The following is a 14204-nucleotide window of genomic DNA, read 5'->3' as shown; positions in this document are numbered from 1 at the left end:
AGCTACTGTGAAATAAGCAGCAGGCTCAGTGTCCAGTCCCTCCCTATCATTCATTACCCGCTGCACAGAAAAACAACGCTCACAGCCCTGAACGACTATACGCAACCATACCCGTCCTTTAGAATAAATATCTATTAATGTAGGCTATAAACAATATGCTAGTGGTGTTGTCCGTTATTTGAAATGCGCACACCCTCAATGCAAAAATCACACTACGCTACAGTGAACAGTGTTATTTTTGTAGCCTACTATTATTAATATTTTGAATTAGCCTTTATTTGTATATTTTCAGTTTATATTTTATATACTTCATTTAAATGTAAGTTTTGGTATTGTTATTGTCATTTCTATTCGTTTTCTTTTTTATGGTATTTCTAGCTTTAATTATTATTATTATATTTTTTTCAGTTTCAGTAATTGAAGATGGCTGCTTTAACTTGCAATAATTTCCCTTAGTTGTCAAGGCAGCATTTCTAATTTTAGTTGAAGTTAGTCTTCAATAATACTGGCTACATTCAACCGCTAAACCTAAATCGGGTCACTGGATATTTACACATTTTGATCATGAAACCAGTCAAACTTAATATAAAAAAAAAAACATTTTTGTTTTTATCTATTTAAAACGTCACAATAATTTATCATTTCAACTCGATTATTTATTGTAATTGAATAAGAAATTAAGTTTAATTTTTAGTGGGACAACATTGTACAGAATGAATAAAACAAAAATAATGGTTTAAAAAATTGGTGGCTACTGCACACGTACAGATAAACATTGTCCAGAACTATCTGAGTACACACAGCAGTGCGCGTGCAAGCTTCTGCAGTCTAATAAAAGGTGGATGTGGTTGTGTAACAGAAGAATTGGCACACGTCTGTTCTTTAATTGCAACAAAACATTCGATCATCCCTGACCTGTCCAACCTTTATAAGGGACAGCTAAACACCAGTGAGTCACTGCCCTCAGAGTTATCTAACAACAAATACATTATGAGGCCTTTAGATGAAACTAAACCTACTTTTCATGGACTACATGTCTGTGGGTTCCAGATGAAATAAGACGTTAACGCTGCCCCCTGTAGGACTAAAATAATAATGCAAAAACAAGTTTTTTCCGTGCTGCTTTGTGGTATGCTGTATAGAGACTGGGGGCTCGGGGAGTGGAAACCACAAGCGTTGTTGCAGCATAATGTCTTGTGCTGATGTCTGTGGACACTCTACTTTATTACTTTGTAAACACATTCTATTGGAGTTGAAAATGACAGTTCCTATAGGGTTCTGCCTTTTCTGATAAAACCATCCACAAATTGTTATTAAAAGGGTTAACAGCTGCAACATGAATGAAAAGCTCTGTTGCTCAGGAGAAAAAACAAAGTCAAAGTAGCATGACAGTTTCATTTAAGGATCCTGGTCAGTGGTTTAGCTTTACAGTTGCACTTACACAACACAATGTGTCCTTTCTATATGACAGCATGTGACAATGACAAATACTTTGGGGGAAAACCCAAATAAAAACACTGCAAAAACTTTTTTATCAAGAGAAATTGAAAATAAAGATGCATGCATTTGAATTTGCTTTGAAGAAACCTTGCAAAGAATGAATGCAACATAACACTGAAAATGACAATGTATCTAACATACTTTGAGTATTAGAACAATTATAACAAGACAAGTGGCAACATAATGCTAAAGCTTCAATGCAACTCACCAGTAATGGACACAATGTAGCAGAGTGATCATATGGTTATGGAATAACCTCCTTTAGGGGTTAACAGCTTCTCCCAACAGTTCACTGAGAATCAACATCCCTTTCCAGTAGTTCCAATAGTGTAGTCAATTGTTTAAAAGAGTCTGCACTCTGATAGGTCGATGAGTACATGCTGGAAGGGGCATCATTCCACTAACCATAGCAACTTATGTCATGCAGACATAACAATCAGTACTTTTTAAACACAATATAAAATAAAACACTCATTCCTCTGAAACGTTACAGTAGACGGCAATTGAAAAAAAGGAATAAAAATAGAATCTGAAACTGAGGCATATTCAATAATTAGCAGGGTTTAATCAAATAAGCTTGTTTCACTTCCCATTTCAACCTTATTTAAAGGTGGTATCAGTGATTTCAGGCCCAAAAATATTTTTATCACATTCATCTAATCTTTCCTAACAATCCGCTAGCTGCCCGCCCCATAAGCATGCCGTCAAAAAAACGCGTCTCTGTAGGCAGCCTAGGCTCTGAGATCTGCACACAAAAACAAATGGTTTAGCCAAACAATCAAAACCAAAACAAATAGTGTTCCAACCAATCACCGACAGGGGGAGAGTGTTGTGAGGTTTTGAGCCAGCTTTTTCTTCAGCTCTGACTTCGCGTGCAGCCGTGCACGAGCACAAAACCTCACAACACCCTCCCCCTGTCGGTGATTGGTTGGAACACTATTTGTTTTGGTTTTGATTGTTTGGCTAAACCATTTGTTTTTGTGTGCAGATCTCAGAGCCTAGGCTGCCTACAGAGACGCGTTTTTTTGACGGCATGCTTATGGGGCGGGCAGCTAGCGGATCGTTAGGAAAAAAAATAAAAATATTTTTGGGCCTGAAATCACTGATACCACCTTTAATCAGATCTGGTAAACAAATAACCAAAGGTGGACACCATGTTCTGTGTAAACACAGCCTGAACAAATTACAGCTGATCACTTATGTATATAAACATAAACTTGCTTTATGATTTTACAACTTACAAATCAAAAAGATCAGATCTATTTTCTATTTTTAATAGAGCAAAGAAAAAGACAAATAATTAGTTTTGTGGCACCATTTTCACCTCGACTTAATAGCAGTAATCTTAAACTATATATCAGAATCATTATATGAATGGTGTTTCTGATCATTATATACTATTATAGCGTCTTCAGGTTGAGAGTCTCCTCAGGGTCATTAACATCTGCCTGGCATCAGCTGGAGAAGGGCATAATCACTGGCTGTACAATCTCTGTGCCACTCTTCTCATTGGCCATGAACATGATTATCAAGTCAGCGTAGGTGGAATGTAGAGGCCCCATGTCTAGATCTGGTACTCGGCAGCCCCCTATAAGAGCATTCATGGACGACCTGATGGTGATGGCAACATCCGTGCCCAGGTGCTGCTCATCTCATGGGCAAGGGTGAGTTTTAAACCAGCCAAGTCCAGATCTCTGGTCCTGAAGAAGGGAAGGGTGGTTGACCAGTTATGGCAGGGACCCAGATTCCAACGGTGACAGGAAAAACCGGTCAAGAGCCTGGGCAAGATTTTTGACAGCTCCATAAAGGACACAGCCGCATTTCAGCATACCAAGAGCGACCTGACTGCCTGGCTTACAGCGAAAGACAAATCGGGGCTTCCAGGAAGTTCAAAGCCTGTCCTGCCAAGGCTACTCTGGCTCCTGCTAGTGTACGAGGTGCCAATGACAACAGTGGAGGTTCAAGGAAAAAACATCAGTCAGTTTCTCTGGAGGTGGTTGGGGCATGGGGTATGGGCATTCCACCAAACTGCAGCTCCCCATCAGCGGTCTGGTGGAGGAGTTTAAAGTTGCTCAAGCCAGGGAGGATATGATGTACCGAGACTCCTCTGACGCTAAAGTTGCAACCGCAGGAATCTTCGTGAAGACTAGAAGGAAGTGGCAGGCACAGGAAGCTTTCAACAGAGCGGAGGCATGACTGTGGCACAATATTTTGGTGGGCACTGTGGTGGTGGGGCGGGCAGGACTGGGTGGTTTTCCCAAACCTTGCTTTGACAAAACCCATGGAAAAGTGAAGCGTCAACTGGTACAGGATGAGATAAGAGCAGAGGTGGAGGAAAATCGCTGCACCAAGATGGTTGGTATGTACAAACAAGGAGCCTGGACCAGATGGGAGCATGCAGAATCTCACAAGATCACCTGGTCAGAGCTCTGCTATGCATTCAATTTCACATCCAATCAGTTTATGACGTTCTCCCCAGCCCGGCCAACCTACATAGCTGGGGAATGGCAAACACTCCAGCGTGCCAACTGTGCAAGAGGAGGGGCACCTTGGAGCACATCCTCAGTTGCTATTTGAAGGCAAAGTGTGAAGGGCGATATCGCTGGCGCCATACAGTCTTTGGCGGATACAATCAACACAGCGTTTCAAGATAGCAAGAATCAGCACGCCCCCAAACAGCACAACCCCTTCATCAGAGCTGGGGAGAAGGCACCTCATCGGTCTAGCTCCGCGGGACTGGCAGCTCCAGGTCAACCTAGGAAGGCGGCACAAGTTCCCAGAAAACATCGCTACCACTCTGCTCCGCCCAGACATGGTATTAACAACAGAGTCGAAGCCAATGATTGAGGAAGCCAATGAGCAAGCGCAAGAAGGATAAATACGCATTTTTAAATTATTATTATTATTGGGTCAATCCATCTCAAGTGGTCCAATTGCAAATTTAGATTTTTTCTATTTTTTTATGAATGGATATAAAAAAAAAAAAAACTTGGTTTAACCACAGCGGCTGTCAATATTTAGGATATATGGAAGTTTAGGATCTCCAGTGCATATTTTAAAATAACAATAAAAAACTGGTGACTTTGCAATACCAATACATAAGAGGTAATCACAAAAAAAATGAAGGCAAATTTAAAATAGTCAGGCAGCCAAATTTAAATTTTTGGAGCGCTTGAGATGGAATGACCCTATTAATATATATATTTTACAAAACATTAATTAATGAATACAGGGTTCTTACACATTTTCAAATAAAAAATTTCATACTTTTCCTGATTCAAATGTCCAAACCTCTCTAGATTTTTCAGACCATATTTAACATAAATTGTTCATACAGCATTGTATTTGATATATCGTAAAATCATCAAGGTTTTTTTCATTGGTTTTCTCAAAGTGATAGTATAAACTTACATAATGACAAGAAACCTAAAACGCTTTATAACTTGCATATATTCAAATCTGACAAATCAGTTTGATACTGTAAATGTGATTTGATGTTGCACGATCACCAAACAGCAAAGTACAGTCTGAATTAAACATTCAGTACAGTATGAATTAAATGATCATTTACTCCTTTATCTGTTGCTGGTAATTTGTTTACACATTCGTGTTCCTTTAATTCATTCAGTCGTGCTTGACAATCACCAAACGATCACTAAACTTTAGCCATAAAATCACTCTGCTTGTATGATAAAATTATTTTTTATAAATTATTCAATTTAGAAAACTGAATAAGGGAAATAGTTTGGAAATTACTCAAATCAAATTTCATACTTTTCCAAACTGCATAATAAACCTGTTAATATATTACTTCAGTTGAGATTATGTTAGGATGACTGTCTATATCTTTAAACTGTCAACCATAAATAATCAGAACAGACGCAATAGTTTTATATTTAATGTATAGCTCTCTCTGACTGACCATACCTGCTTTTATTCAGATCTATATGTCCCAGCGCAGTATCTTCGGCATGTTTACCTCGCCAGTGTTTATATAACGATGTGTGATCAGTGGATGGTGGGTTATTAATATGTCATCTCTGCTGGTCCAGGTTGCTGCCGGTCAGCAGGTCTCCTCCACAGGATCTATTCAGCAACTCTTTCAGTGCCTCATTGACATCGGTATTAAACACGCTGCTAAAGCTACAGTTTGGGAAGGTGACCTGGAATGAACCCACCACTTCCTGTACCCACTGCAGCTCGGCACAGAGCTCCTTCTGCAGGGCCTCAAAACGTGTCTGCCTCTCCTTGTATCGCTCGCTCACTCGGCTAACGCTGCCATCCACGCTCCTCATGTCATCGTGAACGCCCCGTCTCTGGGCTTCGACTTTACGAAACTCATAACGAAGCTGGGACAACTCGTGTCTGATGCTTTCGCTTTCTTCTTTGTACCACATCTCTTTCTCATTGTAAATGGACACTAGTGCATCAATGTCCTCCTGCAAGGAGTCGTGGGCCGACGCCAACTGGCAGAAAGTGCCCTCCATTGCTGACACGTCCTCTTCCACCTGTGCGAAGCGTTCAAAGTTGATGTAGGTGTTATTAGGAGGCATGCTGGAGTGGGACTTGATGGTGTACTCTTTAAGACGCTTCGTCTTCAGCTGCCTACGCTCTCTCTTCCTCTCTGGTGCTTTACTGCGCTCGTCCTTATGCTCATTAGACTGCCAATAGACAATGGGGTTAAGATTGAGAGAGATATTTAAAGATTAAGAGAGAGAAAGCATGAAATAGAGGGAATGTCAAAATGCACGGTACTATAAAGACAAGAATGATAACTATAAAGATGACAATAATGATGACTATATTAGAAACCACACCAAAGCACAGTAATGTCTACGACTTCAAATGCTCAAGCTCTTTAAAGCAGGATGGACTCTGCTTTGGAATGGAATCCATACTGCTTTAAAGAGCTCAGGCGTTTAAAGTCGCAGGCGTTATTGTGCGTTGGTGTGGTTGCTTATATTGGCGGTCAATGTTTTTATGCTTCATCAGATGGAAAAAAGTTAGTCCAATTATATAATTCCTCTGTGTTATTGTTATAGTTGTGGTGTGGATGGTGTGAACTGTTATTTTAGATTTAGAACAGTTTTTAAAACTAAAACTTTATTGTTATCTTTACTGATATTGATATTGTCCTTGGTGTGACTGTGAAAGGGCCTTAAATGCCTTTCAGGTAAACAATCTCAAGCTGATAACATACCTTGATCCAAGGGTGGTTCAAGGCATCTTGAATTGTAAGTCTCTTTCTGAAATACATAATTGAGATGGTAATTAATGCCATATTACTTAAAAACAAGCACAAGCTCAAAGCTCACACTCAAATACACATGACCTCAGATGATGTCTGCTCACTCACTTGGTGTCCTTTTCTAGCAGTTGTCGTATAAACTTCTTGGCAAGCTCACTGGTGTGGCCAAAGAATTCATCATCAAACTCATAGTTCATGGCTGAGATGTTTCCCAGGGTGTCTTGCTTCGTTTCTCCAAGGAAAGGAGACGCCCCGCTCAACCTGCATTTAGAAAGCATATTAGCAGAACATCACTAAAATCACACATTATTATATTTATAAGCTTAAAAAAAATTGTGTACTTACAGAATATATGTAATAACACCAACACTCCTATAAAAAGAAAGCACTTAATTATTTGAAATAAAAAAAAACATCAACTTATTGAGATATTTTATTTAATATACATAAAAAAATGATCTTACCACATATCTGCTTCCAGTCCCAGTGGTTCATAATTCACAATTTCTGGAGCTGAAAAAACGATATGTAGTATAAAGAGGAACAAAACAATAAGAATTTAAAAAAAGGTTGTTCACACAGAACATGTTTTTGCATTCCACTGTGCTGCTTTTCCATTGTTTTTTCTATGTGAACATGAGCTAGACGCATGTGTTTGAGTGCCGCTGCATTACACAGCGCTCTAAAAATGCAGAACTCAAGTTCGTTCCACAACCCTGCGACTCACGTTTTTCAACGCGAAAACATTTTCTGTGCGAATGGCCCCAGTGTGCACGGTTAAGGCTGCAGGCTTTAGGGTTTAAACAGAACACACATCATACCAACAAACTCTGGTGTTCCAAAGATGTTTTTAAATTCAACTCCTTCAGCAATCTTGTGGGCCAAGCCAAAATCAATGAGTTTGATCCGGGGAAGTGGGGCGTTCTTATCCAGAAGCATGATGTTTTCAGGCTGCGAACCGGAAAATAAATTATACACACAGGAGCACACCCACACTCATATGCACACAAAGACACACTGTTCTACTGACAGAGAATTCTTCAGTGTTCCACATCTGTCAGCGCAAATATGCTGTACTGTAATAATCTGAGCAGTGTTATGAGACCAGTGGGTGTACTGTACCTTCAAGTCAAAATGAGCAATATTCCTTGTGTGTAAATAGTGAACACCCTCAAGAATCTGTTTAATAAACTGTGTGGCTTCCTCCTCACTTAAAGACTCTTTCTGTGCCAGAAAGTCGAAAAGCTCTCCTCCAGACACCCTATAAAAATACATAATCTCTTCTCAATAAGCATAGGCAGGTGTACTAAAACTAAAATATGCACTTAAAAAAAATGATGCAATCGCAAACTCATATAATAATTAAATCATTTGTATTAGCATTAATACAAGCTTTACTCACAGCTCCAAAATCAGCACCACATCTGTCTTGTTCTCAAACACATCATGTAGCATGACAATATTGGGATGCTGTATCTGCTGTAGGATGTTGACCTCTCGCTCGATCTCTTCTCGGAGCACACCTCGCCGGCTAGCATTACTCTGGCGTTTCTTTATGAACTTAGCTGCAAAATCCCGGCCTGAGCACTTTTCACGACACTGCTTAACAATTGCAAACTGCCCGCTGAAAGACACATGAACTGTTATAAAACACACAGACAACAATTTCATATTATAAATATAAATAAATAACCATATACAAAAGCATATATAAAGGCATATATAAAAGGTATTTCTAGAAAAGATTTTCAGATTTGAAACTACACTGTGGAATCACAACAGTCTTAAATTGAGACTTAATACAAGCAAGGCACCATAATGCATCTTGTGAGTGTAAAGGAAACAGGACATTAATTTAAATTAGTGCTGTCAAATTGATCAATTGCGATTAATCACAACTAACATAAAAGTTTTTGTTTACATAATATATGTATGTGTATATATATATATATATATATATATAGTTATATTTATATATATATTATATATACTGTATACACACACAGACATATATTTATACATATACATATATATATATATATTTACACACATATATATTATGTATACAAAAACTTTTATGTTAGATGCGATTAATCGATTTGACAGCACTCATTTAAATATATTATTTATTATTAATATAATTAATATTAAGAATTATTATGAATATTTTATTAAATAGTATAACATAACTTATTGATTAATATTATTAATTATTATATATTAATTACTAATATATATTATTATTTCATACTATTTTTTCACACAGATTGTTAGTTGTTATATTCAGTTAATATCAGGACTCAATTACATTGTTGATGTTTTCACACTGTTAGAGCAGTTTTAATCTCTGATTTTCACAAGCACTGTGCTGGGATGAAAGTTTTGGGTGGGCGAATGACTCAATATGTCCCCCTATACATGGCACCTATGAATGCATCTGTGTAATGTGTATCATCACCAGTGTTGCCAGACCTATGATAATTATCGTATTTGTATTTGACCTCGTACGATCAATAATGACATAATGTACAATCATTTCAGAATTGTGTGACACTTCAAATGATGGTCGTTGTAATCATAGGGCTTCTATACTCATTGATCTAGCTGTGGATTCTACGTCTACTGTGAGAAGAACATGAACGAGGTGTTACGCATGTCTTCAATATCATTTTGAGCTTCTGGTACGATACTTTGACATTTCCAATCTGGCAACACTGATCATCACATAGGCTATTGCAGCAATCAGCAAGTAAATCAATAAATCACTAAGTAAACAGCAAAATTCTTACCTTCCAAGTTCCTCTCCAATCTCATAGAAATTCTCAACCTGCTGCTGCTTGAACACAGCCATTGTGATCTTATTTAAAACAAAACAAAAACTTTTCTTAGATTTACTGGACTCATAACAAATAGTATACACAAAGACTTACAATTGTTTAAAGAACAATATAAATGATCTGTGCATGTCAGTCAAAATGGCCTTTTATTGCATAGCCTACTAGGCTACAATAAAGCTGACCATACATAGTTTGTTGTGACCTAAATATTTCATTCATGATGGAGAGACTAATTTAGATCTTACTCAAGTGTGCAAGATAACGACGACGAGGCCTCGACTATATTTAGCCTACATTTATCCAAGGAAAACGTGTGTCTAAAATGGAAAATGAAAAAACAAACTCACAAAATGCAAATATCTGTTTTGACAGGTATTTTCTGACTTACAAGATGTGCTTCCCATGCTATTAGCAGATCAGATGTAGGCTACCTTTTGATGTTATGACAGATGTTAAAGGAGCTCATCTTGAGTAGGGCTGCACAATATTGAAGAAAAATGCGATATGCGATAACTCATTAAATAATGCGATATTCGATATGCGATACTATCATTCTTAAAGTGTGTAAAATGAACTAAAATTATCTTTAAAATAGGCCTATATTTAAAATGATATAACCTACATAGCCTACTGCGTTTCACATTCTTTTTGTGATAAGAAAACGTACCCACAACTCCTGACAGTGAACAGCAGTGTTTTACTGTAGCATAAGAAGTGCTATTTTAACATAAGTGTAAACCACGAGGTTCAGGGTTTCCTACATTAGATTTATTTAATAACAGAAATTGAATAATCAAATGTAAAAATAAAACACTGCTTTTTTACTGTAGGCCTATGAATTAAAATATACTGATTCTTATTAAAGCTTCAAAAGTTATTCAGCCGAGCACTGAGTGATTTTCTCTTTGTCTTTTGTTCATGACCCCAGTTATTGCTTGTTGTTGCGATATGCATATTGCGATATATACACAGTGTTGTGTGTAACGCGTTACAAAGTAACGCGTTACAGTAACGTAACTACTTTTTCGGGTAAAAAGTAGTGTAACGCGTTACTACTAAAAATTTGGTAACGAAACGTAGTTCCTTTTTCAATTCGGCGCAACGTTACTTTTTCCATGGATATATTTGACAGCAACACTGCCTCAGCTGCGCGCTTGAGAGAAGAGAACTGTTGAGAACTGAAGAAAACAAATTAGTTTCATATTTATGTTTAAATTAAATAAAATAAAAATTTTGTGTGGAGACATGATTTTGACCACTTTATTAAGTTTGTTTTTGTAGAAAACCTGTATTTAAAGTGAATTTCGTTTTGTATTAATTGTATCTTATTTTTAATCAATGTTTCACATTTATGTTTAAATAAAATAAATAAATAAATAATTTAATCTATGTTGATTATATGAAAAGTGAAAAGCATGAGTAAGATCATAATTTTGTGCAATATATCGGGAGATAAATGGAGTGGGCAGACATGATTTAGACCACTTTATTAAGTTTGTTTTTGTAGAAAGACTTTCTTTAAAACGAATTTCGTTTTGTATTAATTTTATCTTAATTTTAATCAATGTTTTACCAACCAATTAATTGCCTGAATTTAATAAATAAGTAAATATAGCATGCAAAATAATCATGACGGCACCAGCGCGTGAACTGAGCTCGTCTCCATACTGTAAATGAACCGAAACTCAGATAAGCTATACTTGTCTCACAGACCTGAGAAATATATAGAAAGCTTGAATATGTGTAACAAAATATTTTTTTTTTTTTCTCAAAATCTCTTTTTTTTCTCCTACTCCCTTGATAGAGTGAGTCGTATGTCTGAAAACTAAGCTTATGTCTTCTATATCATTTTGTCCTATGCTATCAAGACGCGATTCGCACCGGTGTTAGAGAGCAGGAGCGCTTTATTGGCTGTTGCCGAAATTTAAAGTTCGGTGGATAGGGGGAGCGGAGCGGAGAGAAGTGACGCAGGGCGCGCTGCTCATCGCGGAGTGTCGCACTCTACCCCATGATGCAGAGCCGGCTGAGAATAAAAGTTGCCGCACACAGCAGCGCCAATGAGAAGGACTTTTTTTCTTTCGAAATTGGTACTATTTTTTATAATAAAGAACACAAAATAATTACCTGTTATGTCCTCCATTGTATAACTTTATGTCTACATATTTAGGAACAGATATTGGGTTCTGCCCAAAGTCAAGCAACATAAAAGTAACGTAAAAGTAACGAGTAACGTAAAAAGTTACTTTCCAAACGGGTAACTAACTAAAGTAACGGATTACTTTTTTAAAAAGTAACGAGTAACGAGCAAACACTACTTTTTAAAAGTAACTTCCCCAACACTGTATATACATTTGCGATATTTCGATAATTTCTATATATTGTGCAGCTAGAAAGAAGCATTTTTACCTGACAAACATGGCAGCTTTATCTAGCCTACTAGCAGTCACCCTAAATAGGTCTGATCGTCACAACACCGGATTACCATTACCATATGATCTCAAAAAAAGACGGTGTAGGCTACTGCACTTCTTTAGGCATTAGAAAAAATATTTAGAAATATTCTAGTTACACAAGCACGAGCAGACGTTCTGTAATAAAAAAAGTAACATTTAAGGGCTTAACCAAAGAGTTTGTGTGGAAAAAAATGCATATGTTTAAGATCATTAGTACAAGCACAAGATAGCCTACCTGTCATCACCAACAAATACGTTCTGAATCCTTTCATGCGTTTTTCATAGAGGACAGTGCACTCGTCGTGAGTCCCAGCAGCTTGTTTCTAAAAGTGGACACGCCACCTGTTGAACTCATGCCTGAGCGTAAAAACGACAACACACTGACAGGCTTGTCCCATGACTTAAAAAAAAACAAAAAAAAAAAAACATAAAGGATTCTTCTGAATAATGTTGTCACCTGCCCGTTTAGTCGCTATGTCGCTCACTGCAGTCAGTTTCAGTCAGATTAATCAATGTTGTTCGTTGTCTCACTCCTCTCTTCTCTTTACTGCTGCTGACATGTGCTAAAAATTATCACTTTTAACACGTGGAAAATAGTGGATTTAGTTTTTGCTGAAGTAATGAAAAACTTGCAAATAGGCTAGTTACTTTTAAGTAAATATAATAATAAAGATCATGTCATACTTTTAACCAAGATTTGTTTTAATAAGACTTTTAGTTGTACAGTAAAAGCTATCAAAAATATTAAATTAATTCAATAATTTAAATGTTCATCATAGAAGAGGTGTATTCCTTGTTTGTATGATTGCTATAAATTCAAGACTAGTTCCTGTCCTGGCTGTAAAGTAGTTTTATGATCTCCTCCGTGTGGATTTTGATTTGTTAATGGAGACTGTTTGATTTGGATACTCCTTTGTTTCGTCATGCAATTTACACAAGCACCATTACAGAAGAACGAACCTAGATTGGATTCATTTCTTTTTTCCCTCTTCCCCCTCACAATGGACCTACTCGCTATCCAACTGCTATGCCTGTGGATGACCACACAAGGGACTCTTTAGAACTGGTGTGCCTAACTTACTATCTGAACCGTTCGCTCTGCATTTTTTACCACAACAGTCCAAGGCTCACCTGGCAGTGAACGGTCCTCTGGGATATTTCGCCGCGTATGTGGAGTGGGTGCTGGTGAATAAAGGATCAGCATTCACCATCTGCCCCACTGTGGATGACATCACCAGCCCCACTTCAGCCCCAGAGCCCAGCCACCCTCCGCCTCCACCTTGGCTCCTCTCTCCCTCGGCTCCTGCATGACTATCACCCTTACGGCTCTAGCGGGCTCCCTCGTCCCTCCGGCACCGTCTTGGTCAGACGTGCTGCCTACACTATACGGACTTCCGGGTCTCCAGCTGCGCCCTTCGGCTCCGTCGGGCTCCACCTTCCCTCCGGCTCTGCTTTGGTCTTCAGTCCCACACTGCTCCGCTCAGTCCTCTGGCACCCTGGCTCCCCCTCGGACACTCGTCGCTGTAGCGGCGCCTCGGTCGCCTGAACCTTCAGCGTGGACCCATCAGCTCTCCATCTCCGCCTGTGTCTTCACCTCCATCGGCTCTGTCTCCATCTGATGTCCAACTGATTAAACTGGCTCCTTCCTCCGTCGACTCCGCTGTGGGCCTTCATCCTGGCTGTTGTCTGGGTCCCCACCTGGCTTCCCCTGCTCCTGGCTCCATCTCCTCTCATCTCATGTCCTACCCTTCGCCTGCTACATGTCGTCCTCCAGAGCTCCCTCCTCGATTTGACTTTTTATGGCATGGGGACGAGCCTTCCGGGAGGGGGGACTAATGTAACATGTAGTTCTATGTCTGTTTAGTTTCATTGTGTTTTGGTTCGGTTTTCCCTATTCTGGGATTCCAGAGTTCCCTGTGCTTATTAGTTTCTATAGTTCCTAATTTACGCACCTGTTCTGATTTCCGTTGAATACTCGTCTGTGTATGTAAGCCATCAGTTCATTCAGTTTTTTCTTTAGTCTCGTTTACGCTTATGTGTTTTTCTATGTGGTAGTTTTTCTCCTGTGATCTCTTGCATGTGGATTTTGATTTGTTAATAAAGACTGTTTATTTTGGACACTCCTTTGTTTCATCGTGTTATTTACATAGCCAACACTGTCATATT

The 14204-nt window shown here is 38.4% G+C and overlaps 1 protein-coding gene across 2 annotated transcripts; it reads right to left on the bottom strand.

Moving 5' to 3' along the window:
* Window positions 1–4893: 4893 nt before the first annotated feature.
* On the bottom strand, window positions 4894–12396 carry dapk2a (death-associated protein kinase 2a). 2 transcript variants are annotated; one of them, XM_081359939.1, is made up of 10 exons: window positions 12274–12396; window positions 9538–9605; window positions 8151–8388; window positions 7871–8009; window positions 7570–7699; window positions 7213–7261; window positions 7094–7120; window positions 6857–7009; window positions 6701–6746; window positions 4894–6161 (listed from the first exon to the last, which is right to left on the bottom strand). In XM_081359939.1, the coding sequence occupies exons 2-10, from the start codon at window positions 9560–9562 to the stop codon at window positions 5535–5537; spliced, it is 1434 nt and encodes a 477-aa protein (XP_081216065.1). In that variant the 5' UTR covers window positions 9563–9605; window positions 12274–12396; the 3' UTR covers window positions 4894–5534. The 2 variants fall into 2 exon arrangements, with proteins under 2 accessions (XP_081216065.1, XP_081216064.1); XM_081359938.1 differs by having other exon boundaries at window positions 8151–8372.
* Between the last annotated feature and the right edge of the window lie 1808 nt (window positions 12397–14204).

This window comes from Scardinius erythrophthalmus (assembly GCF_964197995.2).
Source record: "Scardinius erythrophthalmus genome assembly, chromosome: 2".
Lineage (NCBI taxonomy): Eukaryota > Metazoa > Chordata > Actinopteri > Cypriniformes > Leuciscidae > Scardinius > Scardinius erythrophthalmus.
Note: the sequence above shows the minus strand (reverse complement) of the source record. Positions and strands in the feature narration are given on the sequence as shown.

Excerpts from the sequence above, each read along its gene's own strand:
- dapk2a (XM_081359938.1), bottom strand. The coding sequence starts at position 9,599 with ATGGCTGTGTTCAAGCAGCAGCAGGTTGAGAATTTCTATGAGATTGGA. Across the intron at positions 7,262-7,569 it reads TGGAACACCAGAGTTTGTTG|CTCCAGAAATTGTGAATTAT; the intron begins GTATGATGTGTG and ends TCGTTTTTTCAG. Across the intron at positions 6,747-6,856 it reads CTGCTAGAAAAGGACACCAA|AAAGAGACTTACAATTCAAG; the intron begins GTGAGTGAGCAG and ends TATGTATTTCAG.